Source organism: Cyanistes caeruleus, chromosome 5 (assembly GCF_971803275.1).
Source record: "Cyanistes caeruleus chromosome 5, bCyaCae1.hap1.1, whole genome shotgun sequence".
NCBI lineage: Eukaryota > Metazoa > Chordata > Aves > Passeriformes > Paridae > Cyanistes > Cyanistes caeruleus.
Genome location: NC_141705.1, coordinates 25,167,661 through 25,191,444, shown reverse-complemented (window position 1 = coordinate 25,191,444; position 23,784 = coordinate 25,167,661). Strand labels below are relative to the sequence as shown.

Below are 23,784 nucleotides of genomic sequence, written 5' to 3'. Positions count from 1 at the left end.
TTGAATTCACAGAAAACCAAAAACGATCATCTCAAATCCCATTTTTGTAGTACCATTTATGACAGAAGAGAGCAGCACTTTTTGAATTACCTGCATAACTCACTCTTGCACTGCATCTTAAATTGATCATGTGCATGAGTAAAATAATGATATCATAACATACTAGGTAAAGAGCAGCAGAGACAAGTACTAATTATAAATGACTGTAACACACTGACAGCCTTTCAAAGGCTGGTCGATGACAGTGACACTAACTTTTATTTCTTAACAATTTCTCTGAACAGTAATAATTTGTACAGAATAATTCAGATGCAATTGAATTAATCTGAAGATGACACAGAAGTCCTGATTTTACATTTTTACATGTGCAAACATATTTTAAGACTGAAAATAGTGTGATGAATTCAGTGGCCTACAGGCCTATGTAAAAAATGGGTTCTATATGTATATATACATATAAACCCAAAATGGTAAGTCATGGAGCAACATTGAACTAATAGAGGTAATTACAGAGACTAGGAAGGTCATCAGGAGTTCATCAGAACAGAACTTATTTCAAAGGAGAGGGAAATTTCAGTGATATGGATATGATAGAAATAAATAGTTTCTAAAATATGCTTTAATTGGAGATTTTCCAGTCAGTAGGATCTGTTGAGATAATCTGCTCTTATATAAGGATGTATAAGAGGCTAAATAAAACTGGGGAATTTACCCTGGCTTCCCTGTCAGGTTTGCTCCTTCAGTTTAACCAATTCCCTGCATACAGACTTGATGAGTAGGAATCTGATGAAATATTATACAGTAATCTCTAGTCTGAGGTTTCTCTGGTTTCCAGCCAGTGGATCTCCCGTTCCCAGTGCAACCTGCTACACCTGGCTCAACCACTGGATTCCCATGTCCATCTCTTTGAAGGGGAAATGCAGGTCTTCTTTGATACTCTGGTTCTGCAGGGTAGCCTCAAGGTATAGACCAATGGCTGCAGCTGCTCTACAGGAACAGAGTGTGGTCTGCATCCGTCTGCTCTTCAACAGGAAAACCAGTCATCAAGGCTCTTCCTTGCTCTGATTGCCTCTGACAAGTTTTGCCCCGACAAGAACACAGAGCATCTCAAGTGAATCTTGAAAATTCTTAAAGGAATCATCATTTTGGTCAGAAGACATCCTGGTGCCTTTCTCTTTCCAGCCTAGTCTTTCATGGTATGTTGTAGAAACCTCCTCACCTCTGGGTGACAGGAAGCTCCAGTGCAGTTAAATTCCAAGTAGTTGTAGCAGGATGAATGATCTAGTCCAAAAAATAAAAGTTCTATACAAATGTGTCACAACTGGAGACACTCTCTGCAGAGTGGAAATTTCCACAGAATTGGATTTACTCATGCTACAGTCACATGAACTAATCTTCGAAGCACATCCCTGGTATATGTAGTTTAAGAGACAACTTGGTAGCCTCTTACATTTTCCTCTCACATAGCAAAAATGAGATATCTACATTTCTTCCAAAGATATTTAATTATTTGCTTAACCAGTTTAAGCCCTTTCTATTTTTTTTTTTGTCTGAAAAAGAGATACATACAGAATATTGCTTCACTACTACTTCATACTGCTCAGATACTCTTTCACAGGATTAACTCCAATACTGTTCAGGTGTAACTCATGTTCTTTTTGCTTTCTGCTTTGGTTGTCAAATCCCTTTCTGTGTCACTACACTAATTTCTGGTAAGGTGTGAATTGCTGATTCTGTGTTTCTAAATTTATATGCAGCAATTTTTCTTTGTTTTTGGGAAGACAGACAGACATAGTGGATAGGAAAAATCTGAGGTAGAATGAGATACATCCCCTTTAGATTAAACGATTTGATGTCTCAAATTGTTAATAGTTTTAATATGGTTTTCTTCTTGTTTAAGGCAGTATGAGGTATGAAGTATTATTATAAGTAGTAATGTAGTAGTATTGTCCAGTTTTTCTTTCTGAATAAAGTTCAGCTGGATAGAATTTCTATTAGTAAAATTTTGTAGCATCAAGTGCCCATTTCTTAGGTGGTAAACTGTCAATGTAAGTCAGTACATTTTTTTCTAATTTCATTGTCCAGTGTTAAATTTGTGTGACAGAATAAATTATGCAGATGTTTTTTAAAATAAAGTGTCCTCAGTGTTTTCTCTGGAGGAGAACAGTTGCCATATCTCACCATACAGCAATTGGATATGTACTGTGTTGTCCTAGACATGCTGCAGGTGACCTATCGACCTGTACCTTAGGTTCTTGCTTGGCCAGGGAGGGCCATCCAACTGATGGCCTGTGGGTTGTGTCCAGCAGGGACAACTCTGACTACCATAAATTTTAGTTGCCATCTAACAGGAGGTGTAATCCTCCTGTTTTAACGATAGCTGTGGTGTGTAATACACAGTAAGTTACATCACAGAAGACATAATTCTGTGCATAGAGAGAGAGAGAACACAAGCTTTTGGTTACATGGTTTAGGTATTTCCATTAGTCCTTACAGAGCATATTTACCTTTTTGTACAATTATTCATTAACTTAACTGACCTTTGGTTTAGTCCATAATTGCCTAATTTTACACTAAAATTTCAGTAGAACCTATTCATTGTATTTCTACTGGGGACACATTGTCATTGCCTAATTATTGTAGTTGTATGGCTTTTTCTGTAATTTCAAGCCAGATTTACTTATATGCAGCAAATACATTGTGCAATTCAATGCAAGTCTCTGATTCTGTTGCTGCTTCAGTCTGTGCATATTTCTTTGGCTCTTGTGGGAGGAGGATGGTACCTGCTCACATGTCTACTAGAATTTGGGACTATTTCAAATAAGTTTGGTTTTTTGAAGGGTTGCAGTAGATTTCTTGTCACCTGAAGATTTTGAAGCAAATATGCGATGAACTGTGTTAGAATAAATGTTCAAATGGATGTGTTGAAATAGCATCAGCTTAAATGACTGAAAATGCCTTATAAAGGATTGCTCATTTGATATATCCTTTGAGATGCTGGTGATATTTTAAGGTGGAAAATTGACTTTGCAATTTGCTGCATTTTATAGTTAGTGTGGGATGGCATTTAATTAGGTTAACTGCTTTTTATTGAGGTTATGGTTCTCAGCATTCATTTATCAAAGGTTTGTTTTAAGCCTAGTTTCACTATGGAAAGTGTATCTTTGATCAAAGCACTTAGCCCATCAACAGTGTATCTGATCATTTTGAACTTGATGGCAATTTACCTTTCATCAGCCAAGTGTAGATAGTGTGTGAATGGTGTGATGATCTGTGGCACATGGATTTATATGTGCCTGTCTTTGTGTCTTTGTGTGATGATCAGTCTGAAACTGCCAGGAGATCTGTTACTGCTAAGGTTAGTACATGTTTCACATACCCAGAGAAGTTACCAATGCTGTGTCCTTCCTTAGCAGTTTGGGGATATTTTGACCTTTATTTAATACCTGTTGTCTCTCTTCAGTTACCTACTTAGGTTCTAGAGTTTGTTTTGGTTATCATCTTACCTTCTGTTAAAGTTTTCATTTGCTTCCTGCTGTTTGATCTAGATGACCAGTGGAATATGGCTGTTTACATTTTAATTAATTGATTGCATGGTATGGCCAAAACCCACACCAGTGAAGAAAATAAGATTGCACCTCAAGTCCCATGTTCATTGTTGAGCCCCTCATTACAAGAAAAGCATTGAGGTGTTGTTGGAGTGTGTTCAAAGAAGGGCAATGGAGTTGGTGAAAGGTTTGGAGGTTAAGTCCTAGGAGGAGTGGCTGAGGGAGCTGGGGCTGTTTAGGCTGGAGAAAAGGAGGCTCAGGGGGGCCCTCGTCACTCTCTACAACTACCTGAAAGGAGGTTGTAAAGCTGGGAGTCTACCTCTTTTCTCAGGCAACTAGAGACAGGACAAGAGGAAATTGTCTCAAACTGTGCTAGGGGAGGTTCAGGCTGGACATTGGGATGAATTTTGTGACAGAATCCTATAAATTCTGTGAATTTGTTCCCAGAAAGGGTTGTTAAGCATTGGAAGGGGCTGCGCTGGGAGGTGGTAGAGTCACTATCCCTGGAGGTGTTGAAGAAACGACTCTGTGGCACTTAGTACTATGATCTAGTTGACAAGGCGGTGATCAGTTAAAGTTGGACTTGATGATCTCAGAGATCTTTTCCAAACTAAACAATTCCATGATTCTGTGAAAAGACATCATACAGCATGTTCTGCAAGTGTGTAGTCAGAAGATGAAATAATTGCTGCAAGAAAAGTGAGAAGTGTATCCTCTTTCTTCCTTTTTCTGGGGTGGAACAAGAACTGCTCAGAGCATCAGGAATAATGATTTTAACATAATGTTTCTTGCAATTTTTTTTCCATCTTGAAATATTACTTTTTTTACCAAGTTCATATGTTTGCAGACAGGACTGCCGTTCTGAGGGAGCAGGAGAGCCTGGGGAAATGGGTTGACAGGAACATTATAAAATTCATCAAAGATGAGTGCTAAAGTCCTGCACCTGAATGGAAGGTCTTCCTCAGCAGGACTGGAGCTAGCTGGTTGGGGAGGAGCTGTTCCAAGAGGACCTGGAGTTGCTGCTGGAGAGCATGGCACCTTGGCAGTGAGAGGGCCAGCAGATTCCTGGGCTGTGGGAGCAGGTACACATCCTAGAAATTGAGGAAAGTGGCTGTCTCCTTCTGCTCAACACCTGTGGAACTGCATGTAGATACTGCATCCAGTTTGGAGTTTAAACTGCAGGGAGCTCAGGAGTGGGCTACCAAGCCTGTCAAGCAGGAGCCTGGACCTGCCCTAAGGGGCAAGGGCTGATCTAAATGGAGAAAAGATGATTTTGTGTGGGTTCAGCATCAGCCCCCAGCATTTACAGGAAGACAATCCAGAAAACAGAGGTAGGCACTTCCTAGTGGTGCATGGTAAGAGAATGAGAAACAATGGTGATGAATTGCAACAGGGAAATATCAACTAGGAGAATAATTAAACAGCAGAACAAGATGCCCAGTGAAGTTTTTGGATGTCTTTCCATGGAATTTTATATACCAGCTGGATTAGGCAAGCAACCTGGTCTAAATTCAGTATCAGCCCTTCTTTGACTAGAAGTAAACTTCTCAAGATCCCTTCTAAATTTTATGTAAAAACTAAAAATTTCTCTGGAAAATTGCAGGAATCAGCTTATGCTTTTTGTTTTGTTTTGTTGCTTATGCAAAGTGCTTGCTCTCTATTGTGTAGGGGGTTGTAGAAAAAGGTAGTTTTCTGCCTCAGGTCTACGAAACTGAATATTTCTTCATCACATATGGAGGTAAAGAGATGGTCAAAGTATGATTGGTATACTAATCAAGCTGAATATGTTTGAGAATCCAGCAGCTCTGAAGTGATGTGGAGAATTACCTGTACTTGGCTAGACAGATGTGAGAAAAATTGTCAATTGATTTCTGGAGTGCGGCTTGATAGGAGTAGTTATACTGGTCTGAGCATATCAGTGTTTGGATGAACTTTCAAGGGGAGAAGATAAACCTTGTATTATGAGAGAAGACTGACGGATAAAAAATATCTGAGATGCTTCGAGTCTTTATGATAAGTTTCTGAGAGCTGTAGAATCCATTTGAATTAATAGCATTTGACCAGTGTAATTTCAAACAGTATGCAGCATTATGTGAAAATTGACTTGGAGAAGAACAATTTGTGTCGATCTCAGAACAAAATTGTTCTCCTGGAAGATAGCTTTAATAGTGTCTGTTGTTCTTATTGTTGAAAATTCACATTTCTATAAATATTCTTTGCAGTCAGATTGTGTCTTTATTAAGTGCTCAGAGCTAAGTCTGGTTGTACTGTTCAGCAGTTTTGGATTAGTTTTTAGTACATAAGTGTCACAAAGATGTTGAAGATTTTATGAGAAACGTGATAATGCTTTTAAGTGCATGTATTACTGGGATTAAAATTAGTTGGACGGTAGTTGTTGTGTGTTGGAGAAAATGTTTCATATCTTTCAGGATGTGCTTCAAGGATGTAATGACTCAAAAGATCTTAATCACCTGATACTTGTGATATGAATTCAGATATCACAAGGTTAATAGTCTAAGCACTCAGACTCATAGGCAACAAGTTTTGTTACAGGGAGTGAACACCATAGGTACATGTTTTTATTCTGTTACTGCTATGATAATTTTTTTTTTTCCAACAAAGCTTATTTAATGTAAGCTGTGTAGTTTATACTTCTAATCTAGTGTTCAAATGTTTCTGCATAGGAATTCCTATTATTTTTTCCACGCTTTTCCCTGATAATTAATGTCCAAATTAATCCCTTCACTAAACACTAAGTAAGAAGAAGGGAAAGGAGATGCAGGGCAGGGAATTATAAACAGCCAGACAAATATAAAATAACGCAAAGAGCACAAAGCACTGTGTGTACTCATTAGAAGAATCAACCTAACAGTAAGTGGTCAGTGTACAGGAAAAAAGATGCAGGGAATAAGTAAAATATATTTCAGTGGGAGAGACAAATACATTTTGACACACAAAAAAATATGCCCAAGTCTGGAAAGGCAGAAAGGGTGAGAAATTGTTGAGAACGTCGGATATGGAGTGGACGGGGGGGAAAGAGACTTTTGCCAAAAGACTGTCTAAACCAGTTTAGGAAGGATAAAGAGGAAGGACTACAACATCAGTGGCTCTATATCCCACAGGACTGAGAGGAGTAAGTAATGCTTTCTGGAGACATATTTTTAGTAGCTGTATTTTTTTGCTTGCAGTTATGTTTATTTTCCCAGAAATTTTCTGCAACACATAAAGCATATCAGTGAAGATAGTGATGGTGAAATGCAAAAGAGTTCACTTCCACAGAATCGTAATGGAACTGATGACTATGAAGTCAGCCATAAAGTCTGAAAGATAAGTCTTGAGAGATGTTTAAAACATTCACTACTGACAGCTATCAGTGATAGTGAGCTTTCAAGGAAGTCTTTTGTAGAAAAATGAAATTGAGTTTTATTTCAGCAGTCATGACTATGTGGTCCTGCTTGTTTTTGCTACTTGAGAGTAGTATTTGAATCCATGAAGGAGTCCCAGTAATTTCTCAGCTTCTGAGGATACTACAAATCTATCTGATGTCCATGTTTTATCTTAAAAAGATTCAAGAACATATTCAATTATGTAATTTAAATTGCTGACATGAGAGTAATTACTCATTGCTTCCATGTTGAAGTCACATTTTTCTCTATATTTACGGAATTTTGCTCTGTTCCAGGCATTTCTTAAACTTATCATCCCTACAGAGTTCAGATTTTCATCTAGACCTGGTCCTATGCCTTTTCTCATTCACATGACACATGACTAAATACTTGCTTTTTTATCTTCTGAACTAGAATCTTCACCAGCCTCTGTACAAATGTCTGACTCTGTGTCAGTGACCATGTTTAGTTTTCAGCAGAGCTTTAGCTGTTTTTTCATGTGTGAATTTGGCTAGGTCAGGTGAGCTCTGACCTCTCATTGATGGCACCATGGAATATACTTTATCACACACAAGCATATAGTGCTTGGTGTTCTGGAGCAAGCTAGTGTCTGGTTAGATGATCTGTTGGAAAACTTTGTGGGAACCTTACCTGTCTTGACTGACTTGTTATGAAGGCCAGACTGGTTAAATGCACTATTTTGACAAACCTGTGAACCACTATTGTTGCTAACAAAGTAATCTGTCATATTTACACTTCAAGAAACATTACCATTTTTCTGAAAGCTGAGAGAAATAGTTTGGTTTGTGGTTTGTGGGTTTTTGTTAGGTTTTTTTAACTCTTTTTTTTTTTTTAAGTAATAGAAAATAAAGGTTAAATTGTATTATACTTAGACAAGGGACATACCCTGGGGAGCACAGCCAGTACATAACAGCTGTTTTACAACATTTTTCATCATTTAGGTAAGTGTCACTGTGCCCTACCCCTTTGTTGGTAAAACTCCTGAAACAACTGAAGATCTTCAGGTAAATGAAGTAGCACAACTAGCCTTACTGTCTTCATTCACATATGTAAGGCAACTAGGAAAAAAGTGTGTTTATTTTAGCTCTTTCATCATGGAAACACTCACTTTCCTCCTTTTTTGCTTATGTATTAAATAATCATCAGAGTATTCCTTGTGCAGAAGGATCACTATCTCCAAACAGACAAGGGCCACTATGAAGGCTGTCTAAAACTCACACATACCAAGAGCTTGATTGAGTTGCCTGTGCACAGACCTGAAACTTCAGCACAGATAACTCAGGTTCCCTGACAAGTATCTGCTTTTCCAGAGGTCCACAGGTTCCCCATAAATCAACTGGATATCCTTTTGTGTGTTGGATAGGAATAGGAGCCTGGGAATGGACAGCTAAATTGATGCTTAGCTATGTTTAGATATTCTCACTATACCTGTACTTCTGTGTGTTATTACTTTGACAAGCATAATGCAAATAGCAGTCAGAACACTTTCACTATATTAATTTTTCTTCCAGTTAATTGCATAACTTGACAGATGTTAATTGCAACACAAAGCTCACCTAACTGATTTTTCTCATATTTAAAGGAGAACAAAAACCTATGACGTGAATATCTAAAGTTGCCTGATGTTAAAAAGACTTTCTTAGTTCTTAGTCACTTGTGCCCAAAGATTTATTAGCCATGGTGAAGTCTTCAATTAGTGTAAGAACAGAGAGCATAATGGGGGCACATTTCACCTAGTTGCTGTTAGCTGTGTACATGCAGTTTACTGTTGAGTTTATGAGGGTAGCTGAAGTGTTACAAGAAGCATCTTAAGAAGTGAGGTTTCTTCCTTATTTATAAAATCATCAAGATCAGAATTAGCACCTGCATTAATAGATATAAAGTAGCACTGTGCAATGGAACAGAAATGTCTTAATGTTTGATGATGTCTTCTTGTCTAAAATCATTATCTCTCCAGACATTCTGAAAAAGACAGTGAGTGAACCTAGCTGGAACAAATATATTTTACAGTAAATGGAGAGATGATCAAGTATTATGTTCTGTATATAGTGAAATAACCTTTATATGAACTTGGAAAGGAAAAGAATTCCTCTTTAATTAAGTTTGCCTTTCTTCTTGGGGTTGTGAAGGAGACGGGAAAGTGCCACCGTTAAAGTGGGAGTGGAGTTAATTGACATTAATCTTCATAGGTTTCTTAGATTTATTTTAATGGCAAAGAAGTAAAAAGGCCCTCAACCTAAGGTAACAGTCACTAAATAATTGAATGACATACCTGAATTTAACATTTTATTTTCTGGTTTAGAATGAAGTTTTCTGCCTTCTGTCATTCCTTCTATCCCATTCCAAACCATGGAGAAAATGTTGGAGATGCACAGAAACATGATAAAAGATTAACAGTTTTCACTGTTAATCTAACAGTGTTAGATTTCAGTGATTTCTAAAGTGAGTGTTTCTTAATAGAGCATGGTCTAGTGAGCTGGATTAGATCACGATAACGCCATCTCAACTGATTCTGCCGACTTGGTACATCTCAAGGGATCTCTATCTTTAAATCAAAAGAATTCAAATCTGTTTAGCATGACAAATATTGATAATTCAGATTCCTGGAAGTGAATATGTATACAGTACCTGTCCTGTTGCCTCCACATGACTAGGTGCTCTTTTGAGAGAGCTTTGTGCAACTTCCCCCAAACCAACTGGACTGACAATTCAAGTTGGCAGGTGGTGTGCTCTGCTTCACTGGAGAGTACAAAAGACTTTCTATATATTCTGGTCACTTCCTTCTTCCATCCAGCATCATTCTTTCTTACCACAGTCTTGTTGCTGCACATCAGTGGCAGTGGCTTAGGAATCAAATCTGTAGAACTGGGTGCCATCAGCATTTCAGAGATATTATAGTCTTTTTTACACATTTGGTCATCTTGGGCACATTTTAAAGAAGAATTAAAAAGATGGTATTCAGGTACCAGGTATTCAGTGAGATGGGTTAATCTCAGTCAAAAAACTTCTTTTCAGAAGTTTTCGCTTCTGAAAAGGCCAGTAAGATAGGAATAGAGTAAGAATAGCTGTTTTCACCATGTAGAACAGCGATAATTCAGGTCTTCTGCACTTGGTTGCATTATTACCTGATTCATGTTGGTTTGTTTGCCAGTTTAGCAAATGGGTTAGTGAATCACAAGTTCTTGTTGGCCTTGTGTACTAGTATAAAAATCAATTGTGTTTCTTTTCTAGCAGTTGGCACTTTTGTCAGTGTACAGTATTTCCTAGCTAAAATCAAATAGTTCCGTGTACATGGTCAGAAATGCACATTTTAAACCAAGACTTGTCAGACACTAAGTGAAGAAATGTTGTCTCTAATGAAACTGACTTCTTAAATGGATTTATTTACTAGTGTCTGGAAAATTGCTCTGATGTTGGGATGGAATTTTTGCCTCTCTCTCTGGAATTGCATTAATAGCTTTCTGTAACCTGCCATTGTATACCTATTTGTAGTTCAGAGTTTCAAAATTGGAGGAGGAGCAGAGGTCCTCCAATAAAATAAGAGAGAAAGTAAAAAAAATTAAAATGAAAATTTTGAGTGTGGGTTTTTTTTTTTTCACTTTTCTTCTTGTTAATTTCAAGATTATTTAAATACAGTAAATAGTAGGAAAGAGCCAAGTGGAGATCAGGTTGCTCAGAGAGGTTGTGCAGCTTCCATTTTTGGATGTCTGCAATACCCAACCTGATCAAGCCATGAGCAACCTGCTGTGACCTCAGATTAAGCCCTGCTTTGAGCAGGAGGCTGGAGTAGAGAGACTTCTCATGATCTCTTTCCAACAGGATTTGTCCTGTGAATCTGTAAATAAAATTAAGGACTCTTTGAAATGTCAAGATATTCAGAGACTGTGAGTTGAGGTGCTGTAGTTGTAACTCCTATTTGGTTTAGGTGGTGATAGCATGACCCCTTGTACTTTACATTTTGGCCAAATCTTAGATGTTCTTAATAGTATTGTGGAGAAAAACATTAAAAGCAGAACAAAATAGTGTCACAATCACTTCAAATTCTCTGCAAGTAACTGGGGTGATCCAGATAATCAGGTGTCCTGTGCTTGTAAGGAACTCTGTTAATTTTACTGTACTTTCTGCTGTTTATGGGATGGAAGACAAAAAGAAGAAGGTCAGTTTTATGGTGGTTATGTCTCTTTGCTTAGAGAGCTACTTATAAATTAACTTTTAACTCCTCACCATTTTAATGCCTCTGGGAAAAGGCTGGGATTGCCTCTGCACTCTGAGCAACTGTAAGCTAATTTATAAAGTAATTAGATGCCAAAAAGTGCAAGCAGGCCATAAATAGATATATTAAAAAAATGCAAAGCTGTGTGGCAACAAAACATGAAAGAGATGGCAATAGGTAGCTCTGAGGGAAAAAGAGTGTACATTTACAAAACTTATCTTCCTAGTTTTAGTGCTCCCATTAGTGGGATCCTGCTAATGGGAAATGTTAAATATTTAATAACTGACATTTCTCTAATGTCTATGTAGTGCAGTAAAGATTAAGTATTTTATGGTGCATTTCAATTTAAAAGAATGAAAGAGCTTTTCAGGCTGTTGCTGACAGGGGAAGCTGTCAGTGAGCCTTGTATTTAGACTGTGTATTACTTTCTGCTATAATAGACTCTTTCAACCTGTTTGCAGCAAGCTAGGTATGAAAGCTCTGATATCCGAACAGTGCCTTTTGTTCATCCTCTGGGAACCTATTGAGCTGTGGCAAGGTTTCTGTCACACTTCCCAAATTAAGCAGGCATGCCAAAACCACTGAGAGTTTCCACAGCCATGACAGTTTTGATTTTCAGTGAGACTTGCTAGTGTTATCCAAGAGGTGGTGCAAGGCCTTTCTATTACCGACTGGTTTGAGCTATTCCCACAAAGGACTGAAAAAAGAGGCAGTCATGCCTTCTCTTACTCTGTCCTCCCTGACTTTTTCTGTCCTTTCTTCACGTGTAACATATGGGTGGTCTTCTTTCCTGTAGTAAATTTGCTGAAAATTTCCACTCTTAATTTTGAGGGCAGCATATGTCTGTGTACTTTAGAAGCCCTTAATAAAGCAGTAACATTTTTAGTTTCAGTGTACAATGAGAATTGGCACAAGAATAGTAATTTAATTCCTTTCTTTTACTGGAATATTGTACTTGTGTTAACATTGGATCTGATTTATAGGGGCTTCATATTTTCAGTAATTGCTAGCCAGTGCCCATTTGTGAAGGTAGGTTGTGTGACTGTTAGTTACTGCTATCAGTCTCATGCACTTTGCTTGACCTCAGACCCATAGCAGTTCCTTGAAATAAACTGGATGAGTAATATAGATTGCAGTTTTAAGCACAGGAGGAATACTGAAGTCTATACTCATTTGATTGAAATGGAAAGAAAACTACTTTCAGGCATTCTTTGACCATTTGGTGGAAGTGAATTTGCGGATGCAATGCAGATATTGCAATTTTGTTTAATGATCTAGGGATTAACTATCTATTAACTGCTTAACTAATTAAAAGATAGGTAATAAATGAATGTGTAATTATTTTCCTTGTACAATTGTTTCATCTTGATAAAATAGGAAGCTAACCAATGGTCTGAAAATGGTGTACCATTCCTTTCAGTTAACTGTACCATGTATACATACAGATGCATGACTGACATGTGTCTGCAGCTTCTGCTAATGCTAATGCTTAGTTGTAGCACATGGATGTAATGTTTGCTTTCTTAAATGTGAATGGAGTTGAGTAAGTAGGAAAGTCTTATTTTTTTTACAGCATAAAACAGAGGCTACTAGGAAGGAGATTCTGTTGATGCTCTTTTAAGTAACATACAATAGGTATGCTATTATGAAGAATAAACATCTCTTAGAAATATTAGCAGCATCACTTGAAAGAGAAATGCTTGTAGGGAAAAGCTTTGGAATTACAAGTTTGTTTCAAAACTGGAAAAGGCTGATGATAAGATGATGCTTGCTGCTGCTTTTATGGGTTTGACTCATGGCTTGAGATTTTCTATATGGGTGATGTGTAAATGCATCTATTGACACACTCTCCACCACTATTAAAAAAATATAGGTAAATATATATATATTGCAAATAAAGGCCTTCTTCTTTCTTTTGGCACCAGAATGCATTTGTGTTTTTATAAACTATTCTAAATAGTGTTCAATATTTTATCTCTTTCCTCTCCAGCTCCTGTGTAATTCAGTTTCACCATGTTTTGTGTTTTTCCCAATTTTTTTTGTTTGTGTTTCTTTTTAATGACACAACATAGAGCTGATAAAGCAGATGATGAGGATGACGAAGATCTAATGGTGAATAAAACATGGGTCCTTGCACCAAAGATTCATGGTGGTGATGTAACTCACATACTGGACTCCTTACTTCAAGGATATGACAATAAGCTTCGACCAGATATTGGAGGTAAGTTCATAAAATTATTCAGTGTAATAGAAAATATGAACTAGAGATGGTGTGCATTTTGTCAAAGATGGCAGAACTATGCTTATTGCAATATTTAAAACTCAGTATAGCAAGCTAAAAGAAGTTACAAAATGGAGTAATTTTCTAGAGCTAGTAAAAAAATGTTCTGTGCAAGATTAGACTTCATGTCCTATTTATAATCTTTTTTTTTTTCTTATGGAAAGTACTGGTTTTGGGGGACAGAGAGCAATCTGTAATAAATCACTAAAAGGCAATTATAATTTGCTTTGTTTAACAAAGATCTTTTGTCAGAAAAATTGTAGCTATAAACCAGCCATGGTCATTTCAAAAATTGATCTTAAGTCTGTAGGACTTCATTAAAGAATTATCCCTAGACATTTTATTCTTACTGTAGGAAATGCATTGTGTCTGTTCTGAGAAAATATAACTCAACTCAGTTGTCTTTTTCCCTTAGCTTAGATTTTGGAAAAAAATTCAGGAGTCTAAAAATATAACTTAGGACCCATTTTTTCTAGTGGAATATAGGAAGTAAAACTGCATTGCTGTAGATCAAACTTTGCAGCTAGTAGGAAGGCAATTTTGTCTTTCAACAGTAAAGCATTAATTTGCATATAACTACTAAGCGTATATATTTGGAAGAATCTTGTTTTGAAAACAAGTAGTACATGAACACTTGCCAGCTCCTGTCTACCACTTGCATGCAGGATCACATAAAGAAAATATGTTTTCTCTGAGTTTGTTTCCTGAAATGTGAAGGAAGAGGTGGAGGACATAAGTAAGATGTACCTGGTATTCCCTATCAAAGGAATGCCATGTAAGTCTGTAAGCTGCTTATATGTTAAACAAAACAACAATCTAGACCTCTTTTATTTATGTAGGGGAAGAAAAAGACTCAATTTCAAACTGTGCATTTTCCTTTGAAAGCTTCTGACAAATTGTTTTCTTTCCCAAACTTCTTAGCTCTGTTTTATTGATGGCTGTTATCTTGGAGATGCTAAAAAGCAATAATTTTCTCCCTGTCATAGTATAATCACATGTGAATCTCACAAAGTTTGGTTTGTCTTTTCTTCATGTTCATTTAACCGAATTACTAAAAATACTTGGACAACACAAAAAGTCCTCCAGCATGTTTTTCCTTAAATTCTCAACATGTGACAGATGTCTAGCTTACTGTTGGTTTTGCCCCCTGTTAAATGCAACAGACAGAAAAGTGATTATGAGGAAATAAATTGTCTCTTCTAGGATTCCTTCTGATGATTAGCTTGTAGGTGGGGATGACAGGAAAGAGAATTCTTTTTCGCTTCTCTCCCCATAAAACTTACAAGTAAGTGGGGAAAATACAGAGGAGGAATTTATTCTGACATGTCAAATGCATTTAGATGGGCATGGAAGAATTTTGATGTAATTCTTACCTTTATTTTTCTGCTTATATTCTTAGTCTTGATAGGACAAAAACTGTCATTTTTTTGAGTAACTCAATGTACAACTTTTTGGATTCAAAATATCAGTTCCCAAAAGAAGACACTTAGTTCTACCTTCCCTCACATAAATGTACCCTTTCTCTTCTCAAAAGTTCTGTACCAATCTGACCTTTGCTATCTGGGGCCTACCTCCTTCCACTATACTAGAACATAAAGTTCATGAATTATCAGCCAGAGTAATGAAAAAAAACCACTTTTCACTTGGTTTTGAGGAGAGCAAATATTAAGTATGATTCTGCCACAAGGAAGAAATTTTGGACAACATAGGATGAAATTTCTGACCTCAGGTGAAGGCACTGCATTATGTCCAGTTGTTTGGGAGCTGCAGCAGATATCTGACAGACAGAAAAACAAAATCAGGCTATATTTTATTCATCTTAGTCTGGTTCAAATATGTAGATAAAATCTGGTGTCAGATTCCTTTCTTCAGAGTGCATGGCAGTTCTTGGACAACAGGGTTATTGAACTGCAATTTTCATTATCTTTCAAACCATTAGTATCCCACAGAACATTCTTATGATAGGATTACAAAGCTCATTTACAATAGCAACACTTTTTGTTTTGAACTTGGACTTTTTGGATTTGAATCCCAGAGCAGGATTTTGTTTTCTTCCTGGTGCTGACACAGAATTTCAGCATCTCAGAGTGAGATAAGAGTTTAATTGTTAAACATGCAGTTAGTTGAGGGAGATGCTAAAGGAGAGCCAAATGAAAATTGAAACTTTGGAGGCAACACTGAAATATTATAGGGGAAAACCACTCTGTTATTTTCTGTTTGTCTCATATCCATGATTGGGTTGTAATAATTACTTAACTCCTACCCTTTGCAATGTTCAGTAATCTTACTAGTCTTTAACTCAATTTATGTAGTAGGCTTGAGGTGTGTGGAGCATAAATGTTCTAGCATTCTTCTACTCAGTATGAAGTAATACAGTTATCAGATAAAATCTCCTATCTGTGGTATAAATACTTTTAATTAGAGATACAACCTTGGAGTGTTGATATACTGATATAGCAGTATTACTCTCACTGGAACATTACCTTTTGGCTGCATGATTTTATAACCACACTTCTTTAGCTCTATTCCTGCATCAAAGTAGCTATTATTTCTGAACTTTCCTTTTCAAAGGAAAGAATTCTGGCTGCTCATTTTTCAGCTCTCTCATCTCAGGGTCACTGTTATATTAATATTATCCTATCAATGTATAGATCATTTTTTCCAGGAGTGATGTTTGTGTGGGTGAAACACAACTGCTCTGTCTGGAAATGTAATTAAAGATAGATAACAGTCATCACATATCTACAACTTTAGTTGTAAACTTCAGTTTAAGACAAGTAATCATTGATGAAAATTTTAAGAATGGTGGGAATTTAAGGATAATTGCTCACGGATGTAGAAAAATTGGATACCTAGGGAAATTTGGATAGTTGTTATTGCCCTATAAGCAGGGTGTGGGTAAATAATTACATCTCTCAAGTGCACTAATGTGAATAGTCATGTTCTAAGAGACATAAAGAATACATGGAAAATACAGGACTTTCAAATAGAAGTGCTATTTCTCAAAAAAGGTATCAGAAAGTATTCTGCTGAACAGGTGCTCTTAGTGTAGCAGCAATGAAAATACAATATAGGCAGAAAAGTAATAAGCTCAAACTGAGGCCTAAGGAATTTTAGATTTTTATATATTTTTCATATATTTGTAAGTTTGCAGAGGATGAATACATAGTTTTAACTTCTAGTACTTCTGACCTCTCCCATAGCTTAAGAAACTCTTACTAATACATTCTTGAAATTCTGTTTATTAGTCTGGCAAGGACACTTTGTTTTGCACCATGCGTTGAAGACACAACAACGTGGAGGGCTAAAATATATGGGGTAGGGGGGAGGCTCCAATGGGGCAGAACCCCAGGGAATTACCTAGCAAACTGTTCTTCCAATTGGGCAATATTTGTTAGATATACTAGTTAAATAACTCTATAAAAAATGTAGAAATACTGTATCACATGTGCATGTCACCGTATTGTGCCAACATGAAAGCTTTAAAGCTTTAAAGCTTTAATGGCTTTAAAGCCATTAAAGGCTTGCTTTTACATTATCATTTTAATATTGTTTGTAAAGGTTTTGAGTTTTATTCCAGGTAGTGAAACAACTAGAAAAATACTAAGGAAAGAGAGAGAGAGATGTATTTTGAATTTAAGAATATTTTCCAAGAACTGAAGAAAATCAAAATACAAGAGCAAGATGTAGAAGCATATATTCAGGGAATGTTGAAGGTATTGGATGTGTCCACTGGATATTTAATCATGGAAATAAAAAAAGTGGTGGGCTAGGAGTATCTGCCAAACATGGATTTCTTTTAAATAGAAGGGTAAAAAGTTTGGAGAACAGGGTTCTGCTTTCATCAAAATCACTTTGAAAAAATTCTTCAGAGGCTGACCTGGAAAACTGCTGTAGACACTTCAGGCTGAATTTTCAATATAAGTAGCCATGTAAGCAATAATCTTAGATAGCTGATTGTGAGAATTTTATTATTCCATTAAAAGCTGTTACAAGTTGAAAGACTCTTATTTCTAAATGTGGTATTCACCTCATTTATTTGCTGAATAACTGCTTTATCGCTATAGGTGATGCTTCTTTAGGCAAGTAATGAGGAGTTATAGAGAACATGCTCAAAGAAAATGAGCCTGGATGAAGTTACAAAAGTGGTCTTAGTTAAAGAGCATAATAGGTACTAATTAAAAACAAAGGTGATGTGACTTAAACCTTCAGTACAAAATGAGGGCATTGTGGTAAACTATGGGGACTGGTTAGTGAATTTAAGTGGACTACCATGCTCCTGATTAATGTATTAAAGAAATGGATTGGAGGAATGAAAATAGCAGTATTAAGAAACAAAATGTGCAATGTTCTGGACTTCTACAATAATGATAATTATTTCTGTCAGGGGATAGGTATTTATAGAATGAGAATAGCTGATAAGAAGAGCTTTTAAGTGTAGAAAGAAGAGATATATCAAATATCAAATATATCAAAATATATATAAAATATATTTGATATATAAAATATATCAAAAGCTGAAAACTGAGCCCACAAAAATATAGGCTAAAAAACAGGCACTTCGAATGTCAGGGGCAATTACTAAAATAATTTGTCAATGATTGAGGTAGATTTTTATTACTATGATTTGTCTTATGAGGGATAAACAATTTTCAAAATTTTTAGAACTGGAAGAAGTTTAGTCTAGTGAAAAGAAGTCAAAGCAGGAAATCAGAAAGTGAGTATATCTCTCTAGACTGGGCTTACCAAACAGGTTCCCTGTGTGCTTCAGCTACATTAGAAGCTGACCTTGTGGTCAGCTGCTCCTTTGTGCTCTTCTTTCTCTGTCTCCCCCTCCCACTTGAATATGCACTCTGTGTCCTCTCACCTTCTTGCTTTACTCTAGCCTGCATCAGACTGTCTTTCAGTGTAAATATTTAAAGTGTTCAAGCCCTTTCTCTCCTTGTTTAAAACACTGCTGTTCTGCACTTCATGCAGAATGTGTTAAATAGCCTTTTTCCTACTTGTAGTGTTTTCAGGGCTGATACCAAGTTTTAAATTAAAGTAAGAAGCAGTCAGGGTAGGAAAATCTTCTCAATTTGTTCTTAAAGTATCAAGAAGGAATTTTCCTCCAGCATTTGTCATTTTCATGAACTCTTATCACTTCTAGTTCAAGAACACAAGAAGTATTAATTAATTAATCTTTCTAATTCAGAAGTACATTTCTCTGTACCATACAGAAGAACTAAGGTAACCCTTCAGTATAACTGGACTTGAGAGGGGAAAAAAAGGAGGTGGAGGGGGAAGAATCCTGTGAGCTGTATTTCAAGGTGAGAGATTCTTCACAATGAAGTATTCAACATTACTTGAGGAATAAGGCAAGATAAACTTTGATCCATCTCCTTGTGTTCTGGTCTAGCAGTGGGGCTGCTGTTATAAAAAGCAGGATTGCAAATTAAAGGAAGAGGACATCTGTTTGCAGAGTGTGATGTATGTTAAAAGGATCACATTACACATATGACAATATACACACATTATAATCTTTTTTCTCACTCTGTTTTAGTCTGTGTGTATGAGTTCTTGTGCTGTCTCCCTTCCTTTATGAGCTTTGCAGGAATTTGAAACATTTGCAGCTCAGAATCAAAGAATAACAGAATTACAGAATATTTTGAGTTGGAAAGATCCATAAGGATCATTGCAGGAAGTACTTATTTTTCCCCCAGGAAATAAATTGGTTTCCAGAATTTGTTGAAACTTTCTGTGAAGCATGCAGGGGACAGGATGGTGATCAAATGACTCAGTGCTCTGTGGTCATACAGAAAATCCTTTGTGCAGCCTCACTAGTGTGTCTTTCTGTCAGATAAATCTGTTAACCAGATTTGGAATCACGGATAATTTTGTCCCAGGTGAACTTGGCAGGACAAAGGTATCTTGAGATATTTAGGAATTGCATCTTCCTGTCATTGTAGCTGGCAAGGATGTCAATGTTACAGTCTTTCTTTCTGTATGTCTGTTTGAGTTTTCAGAAATTTGAAAAATCTTCTTACTCAAGATTTTAGGTTTGTTGTTAAACACTTGGGCAATCTCTGAAGCTTTGCTGTATTAAAAAAATCAAATCTGATCACCTAGGGTCCCTCTCCAATGAAATCAAAAAGTCTTTTTGTTTGTACCTTCCCACTTTTATATCTGCAAATTGAAAGAGATTTTTTTTGATTGTGGCATGTCATAAAATGACCAGCAGAGCTCTATTATTATTATCCCTCTTCATTCCATTGGGTACAAGGACATAAGTCCTCTTGTGCCCACATTCTGGTTCTCCAGCACAAAGTAGAAGAAAATTCTTGGTAAAATTATGAAATAAAAATGCATCCTCTCTTTCATTTGTATTCTTTCTTTTGCTGTATGAACCAGTTAGGAGAAAAAAAAGAACTATCAGAGCCTTCTGTACTTCAGGTGTGCCTTTCATGGACACTGTTCGACTTTGCATCCTTCTATAAATGCACAAAATAGAGAGTATAATCTGTAATGGAATATATTTTTTAAAGTTTTTGGTCTCTTGTCTTCACAGTGAGTTTCCCTGTTTTTCATAGTTTTCTCTGTTTTTAAATAAAATAAGTTTGTTAATGTTTAGCTTTTAAATTACTTTCATTGAAGAGCTTTCAATTTGGTGTTTTAACCAGTGTATTAATCAAGCCGAGGAAAGAACATTAGTATTCTCTAGGTGTGCTATAGCTTCATGAATTGAAGAAACCTGTGGTGAAAAGTTACTTTATATCTGTTACACATTCTCAGTAGAAATTGATAGAAGACACTTCATATTGATCCCTTGCAGCTGATAAACACATTTGTCCCAGACCTCATGGTTTGTTGCATGAAACAAATGTTCCAAACTTGTTTTCTGTTTAGGATTGTATTTTTGTGTTGGAAGTCAGGTTTGGTTTGGTTTGGTTTTATTTGTTTTTCCTTCCATTACTTTTTTTATCTATGTTATATTTGATCAAAAAACACAGGTGGAGATTGCATTATGAACTAAAAAGTTCAAGCTGATCATTCTAAAAAGTCATATGCAATAAGGGAGCCAAGTCATATATGATCCTTCACAAAATGAACAAACCAGAAATTTAATTATGCTGTTTTTTTAGTTAAATAAGTTAAATTGCAACAACAATGTACAGAGTTAATTAAATACGTAATTTTTATGGTTATTGTTTTGTTTAGTGAGAACTACAGTAATTGAAACAGATGTCTATGTTAACAGCATCGGTCCAGTTGACCCAATCAATATGGTAAGTTCTGATTATTGACAGAAAACATCATCTGCATGTTTCTATGGGTTAATATTATGAAATAATTCTAATCTCATTCAAATGAGTTTCTTTGTTTCTTACTGTGTATTGTTATGCTACTGTATATGATTGTAGTTATTGCAGAGGTACATTTAGTCTCTCTGAAATTGTTGTAATTTTAAAAATACAGGTTTTTTATTTAAAAAAAGTGAGGTCACACTGAGTACATTGTATCAGGTCCTTGTTTTAGTTTGCATTAAACATTTCCACAATCTTTGTGTACACCTGGTTTATCTCTGGCCTGGTTTCCTGGAGCTACTCTTCAGAGCCTAAGAAAAATAACAATTGACAAAGCAGTTGTGAACAAAACTATTTTCAGTGAAGTGATCTATTGTTTGTTTGTTTTTTCTTCAAATTCGTAGAAAGCAAAATTTGAAATGAAGTCTTTTGCCCTTTTTCCATTTAGTTTTCTGTGTCCTTTTCAGTGTTTGTGTGTGTACATGACTGGTTTCTTAGAAGTTAAGAAATGCATCTGACCTTGTTTGTGATACACCTGCTGAGATCTGACCTTTCTGTTTGGTACCAACACTGAAGTAACAGCACTTATGAGGAAATTGAGGGCGTGGTAGTTTCTTAGTTCTCTTAGACTGTGTGTTGTATGAAATGGTGGAGGCTTTAGAAAGGCCTTTTGGCATGACTTCTTCCCAGGACTAAGATGGGGACTTTCCCTCAGGTGATTTTGGGTTTACCTCCTCTACTTCCTCCCTACAAATTTTCTGACAGTATTGAATTTGCATGGCAGAGAAGAGTTCTGTTCAGAGGCTGGAGTGTGCCAGTGCAGGGGGCTTCTGAGCATTTTCTGACAGTGTGGTAATTCTCAATTACTATTAAGGATCTTGTGGTTTAGATGTATGGCATCGTGTGGGGGTAGAGAACAGTGACTTTCAGTGATTGGAAGCCAAGCAAGAAAAACCAGTGGTGCTTGGATACTATGGAAAAAGATGCAGATCTGTGGAGAAGGATATTCATTCTAGCATAGTGATCTAACCAGCTTAGGGTTGTCATTACCCTGGGGCTGTGGCAGGGAAGACCAGGACTGTATGTAATGAAATGTGTGATAGAGCATAAGAGTGACGGAACAGGGAACATTTTCCAGCTTCCATGTCTAGTGTAAGTGATGTCTTTGTTTTTGTCTGTCTCCCTTCTGCAGACTTTCTCTTTTGCTTCTCTCTGTTTAATCCTCTTCTGAAGGAAGCAAACTGTGGAAGCCTACTGTGATGATGTGTAAGGAGGATCTAGCAAGTGGTAGACACTTCTTTTCCCAGTAACCTACGTAAGCTCTTCAGCCTGTGGCCAGTATTGCACAGACTGGAACTACACACGAGAAATGCTTACAGCTTCAGTTTTCTAGTTTTAAAGGGCCAGCACATGGCTGGCTTTGCAGAACAGCTCTGCCCCGTCTCCCATGCCCTCCTCTTTCCTCTGCAGCCACTGGGCAGTCTTCCAGCTGTGGTTCAACTATGGAGCAATGATCTCTTGTGTGCACACAGCTTCCTTCTGCTCACTCAGCCCAGGGTCTGGGAGTATCAGCCATGGAACTATTGCATGTCAGTTGTTTAGAAGTGTCTCCACTTCTGCTAGAGCTGTGCTAGAGCTGGGTGGTGATGTCCTTGCTGTGCTGCTAGTAAAACCCTAGCAGTTTTACTAGCATAAAAGCTAGTCATAATAGCTTATAGTCCAAGGTAAGGACTGGCATCCTACTGAAAAGGCATATTACTTCACTGGAGAGCGGGATCCTAATAGTTAATAAAGGATGTTTCTCTCCAGCTTTCTGATTTCTCTTTAAAGAAAAAGAATGATGAAGCACAGTAAAGGGTAATAAGGTAAATGTTACTAAGATATAGAACTTTAAAAGCTATCCTATACTTTTTAAAAATTGACAGAAAACTACTTAGCAATTTAAATTACAGTCTAAAACTACTGTGGCCTTCATGAAAGGGCAATTGCTTCCACTGGGCTTGCACTTCAAGAACATGACTTTTATGAGCATCTAACCTCAGTACAGAGATCAAACCTTTGTAAAAATAAATAAAACCATATACTTGAAAATAATTTTATTAAGGTTTTCAAACAAAAAAGAAAAGTTTTTATTCTGGGAAACAACAATCTCAGCAAAATAAATAATAACAATTTTTTTCCCCAGTAAGTTCCTTTTATGTGAGCCGTTGATTTCATTAGGAAGGCACTTTCCCTGGAGTCAATATTGTTTGAGATTTTTAACCAATAATCCCAAATTTGCTTCCATTTCAAGGGCTGTCCTTAGCCCCTAATTTGATCACTTAATAAGAGAATACATTTTCTGTGATTTCCAGTCCCCATTGGATTACTAAATTGCCACATACATTAATTTATTCCTGGCAAATGATGTCCTTTAACTATCAAGTTTGGATACAATATGGGATGAAGCAGAGGGTATTTTTTCTGACAGTGACGCTGAAATAGCATATCAAAGGAGTATGTTTGTCTGAAAGCTTTAGAGAACATGTACTATGAGAGGAAGCATTTGGTTTTTTAATTGTCTATTTTTCTCTTGCTATTTGATAAACTTCCACTTCCGTAATTGAGGTCTATGCGTGACAGTCACTGGAGGTTGTTTTTGAAGGCTGTTGTATTTTGGCTTTTACTATTTACCAAGATCTACACAATTTTAGATTCTATATTCTGAATTCACCCCATGATTAAGATACATTTTCCTAGAGCTTGTGATCTCTTCATGCATCTGAATCCTGAGTAAACACTTTAAACAAGTGTCTGGATCAGTAGAGTATTTAGCCTTATAATACTACATCTAAAGATTTTTGAATCTTAGAGCTAATCTGTGCTAGGCATTGTGCAACAACCATGTGAAATGCAGCTAAGTGCCTTTACGTGGCACATTCAGGACTAGCAGGGTATCAAGCCCAGCCAACATGGACTTGTGAAAGTAAAGTCCAGCTTGACTAACCTGATCTCCTTCTATGATAACATTACCAACTTAGTAGACAAGGGAAAGGCTGTATTCTATTTAGAC

The 23,784-nt window shown here is 36.6% G+C and overlaps 1 protein-coding gene across 1 annotated transcript in view; it reads left to right on the top strand.

Moving 5' to 3' along the window:
* The window catches only part of GABRG1 (gamma-aminobutyric acid type A receptor subunit gamma1), a 57,749-nt gene that overhangs the window by 3,875 nt on the left and 30,090 nt on the right, over positions 1–23,784 (top strand). Inside the window, exons 2-3 of the mRNA XM_086889393.1 lie at positions 13,241–13,389; positions 20,647–20,714. Coding sequence (XP_086745519.1) covers positions 13,241–13,389; positions 20,647–20,714 — 217 coding nt within the window. The remainder of the gene's footprint in view (positions 1–13,240; positions 13,390–20,646; positions 20,715–23,784) is intronic.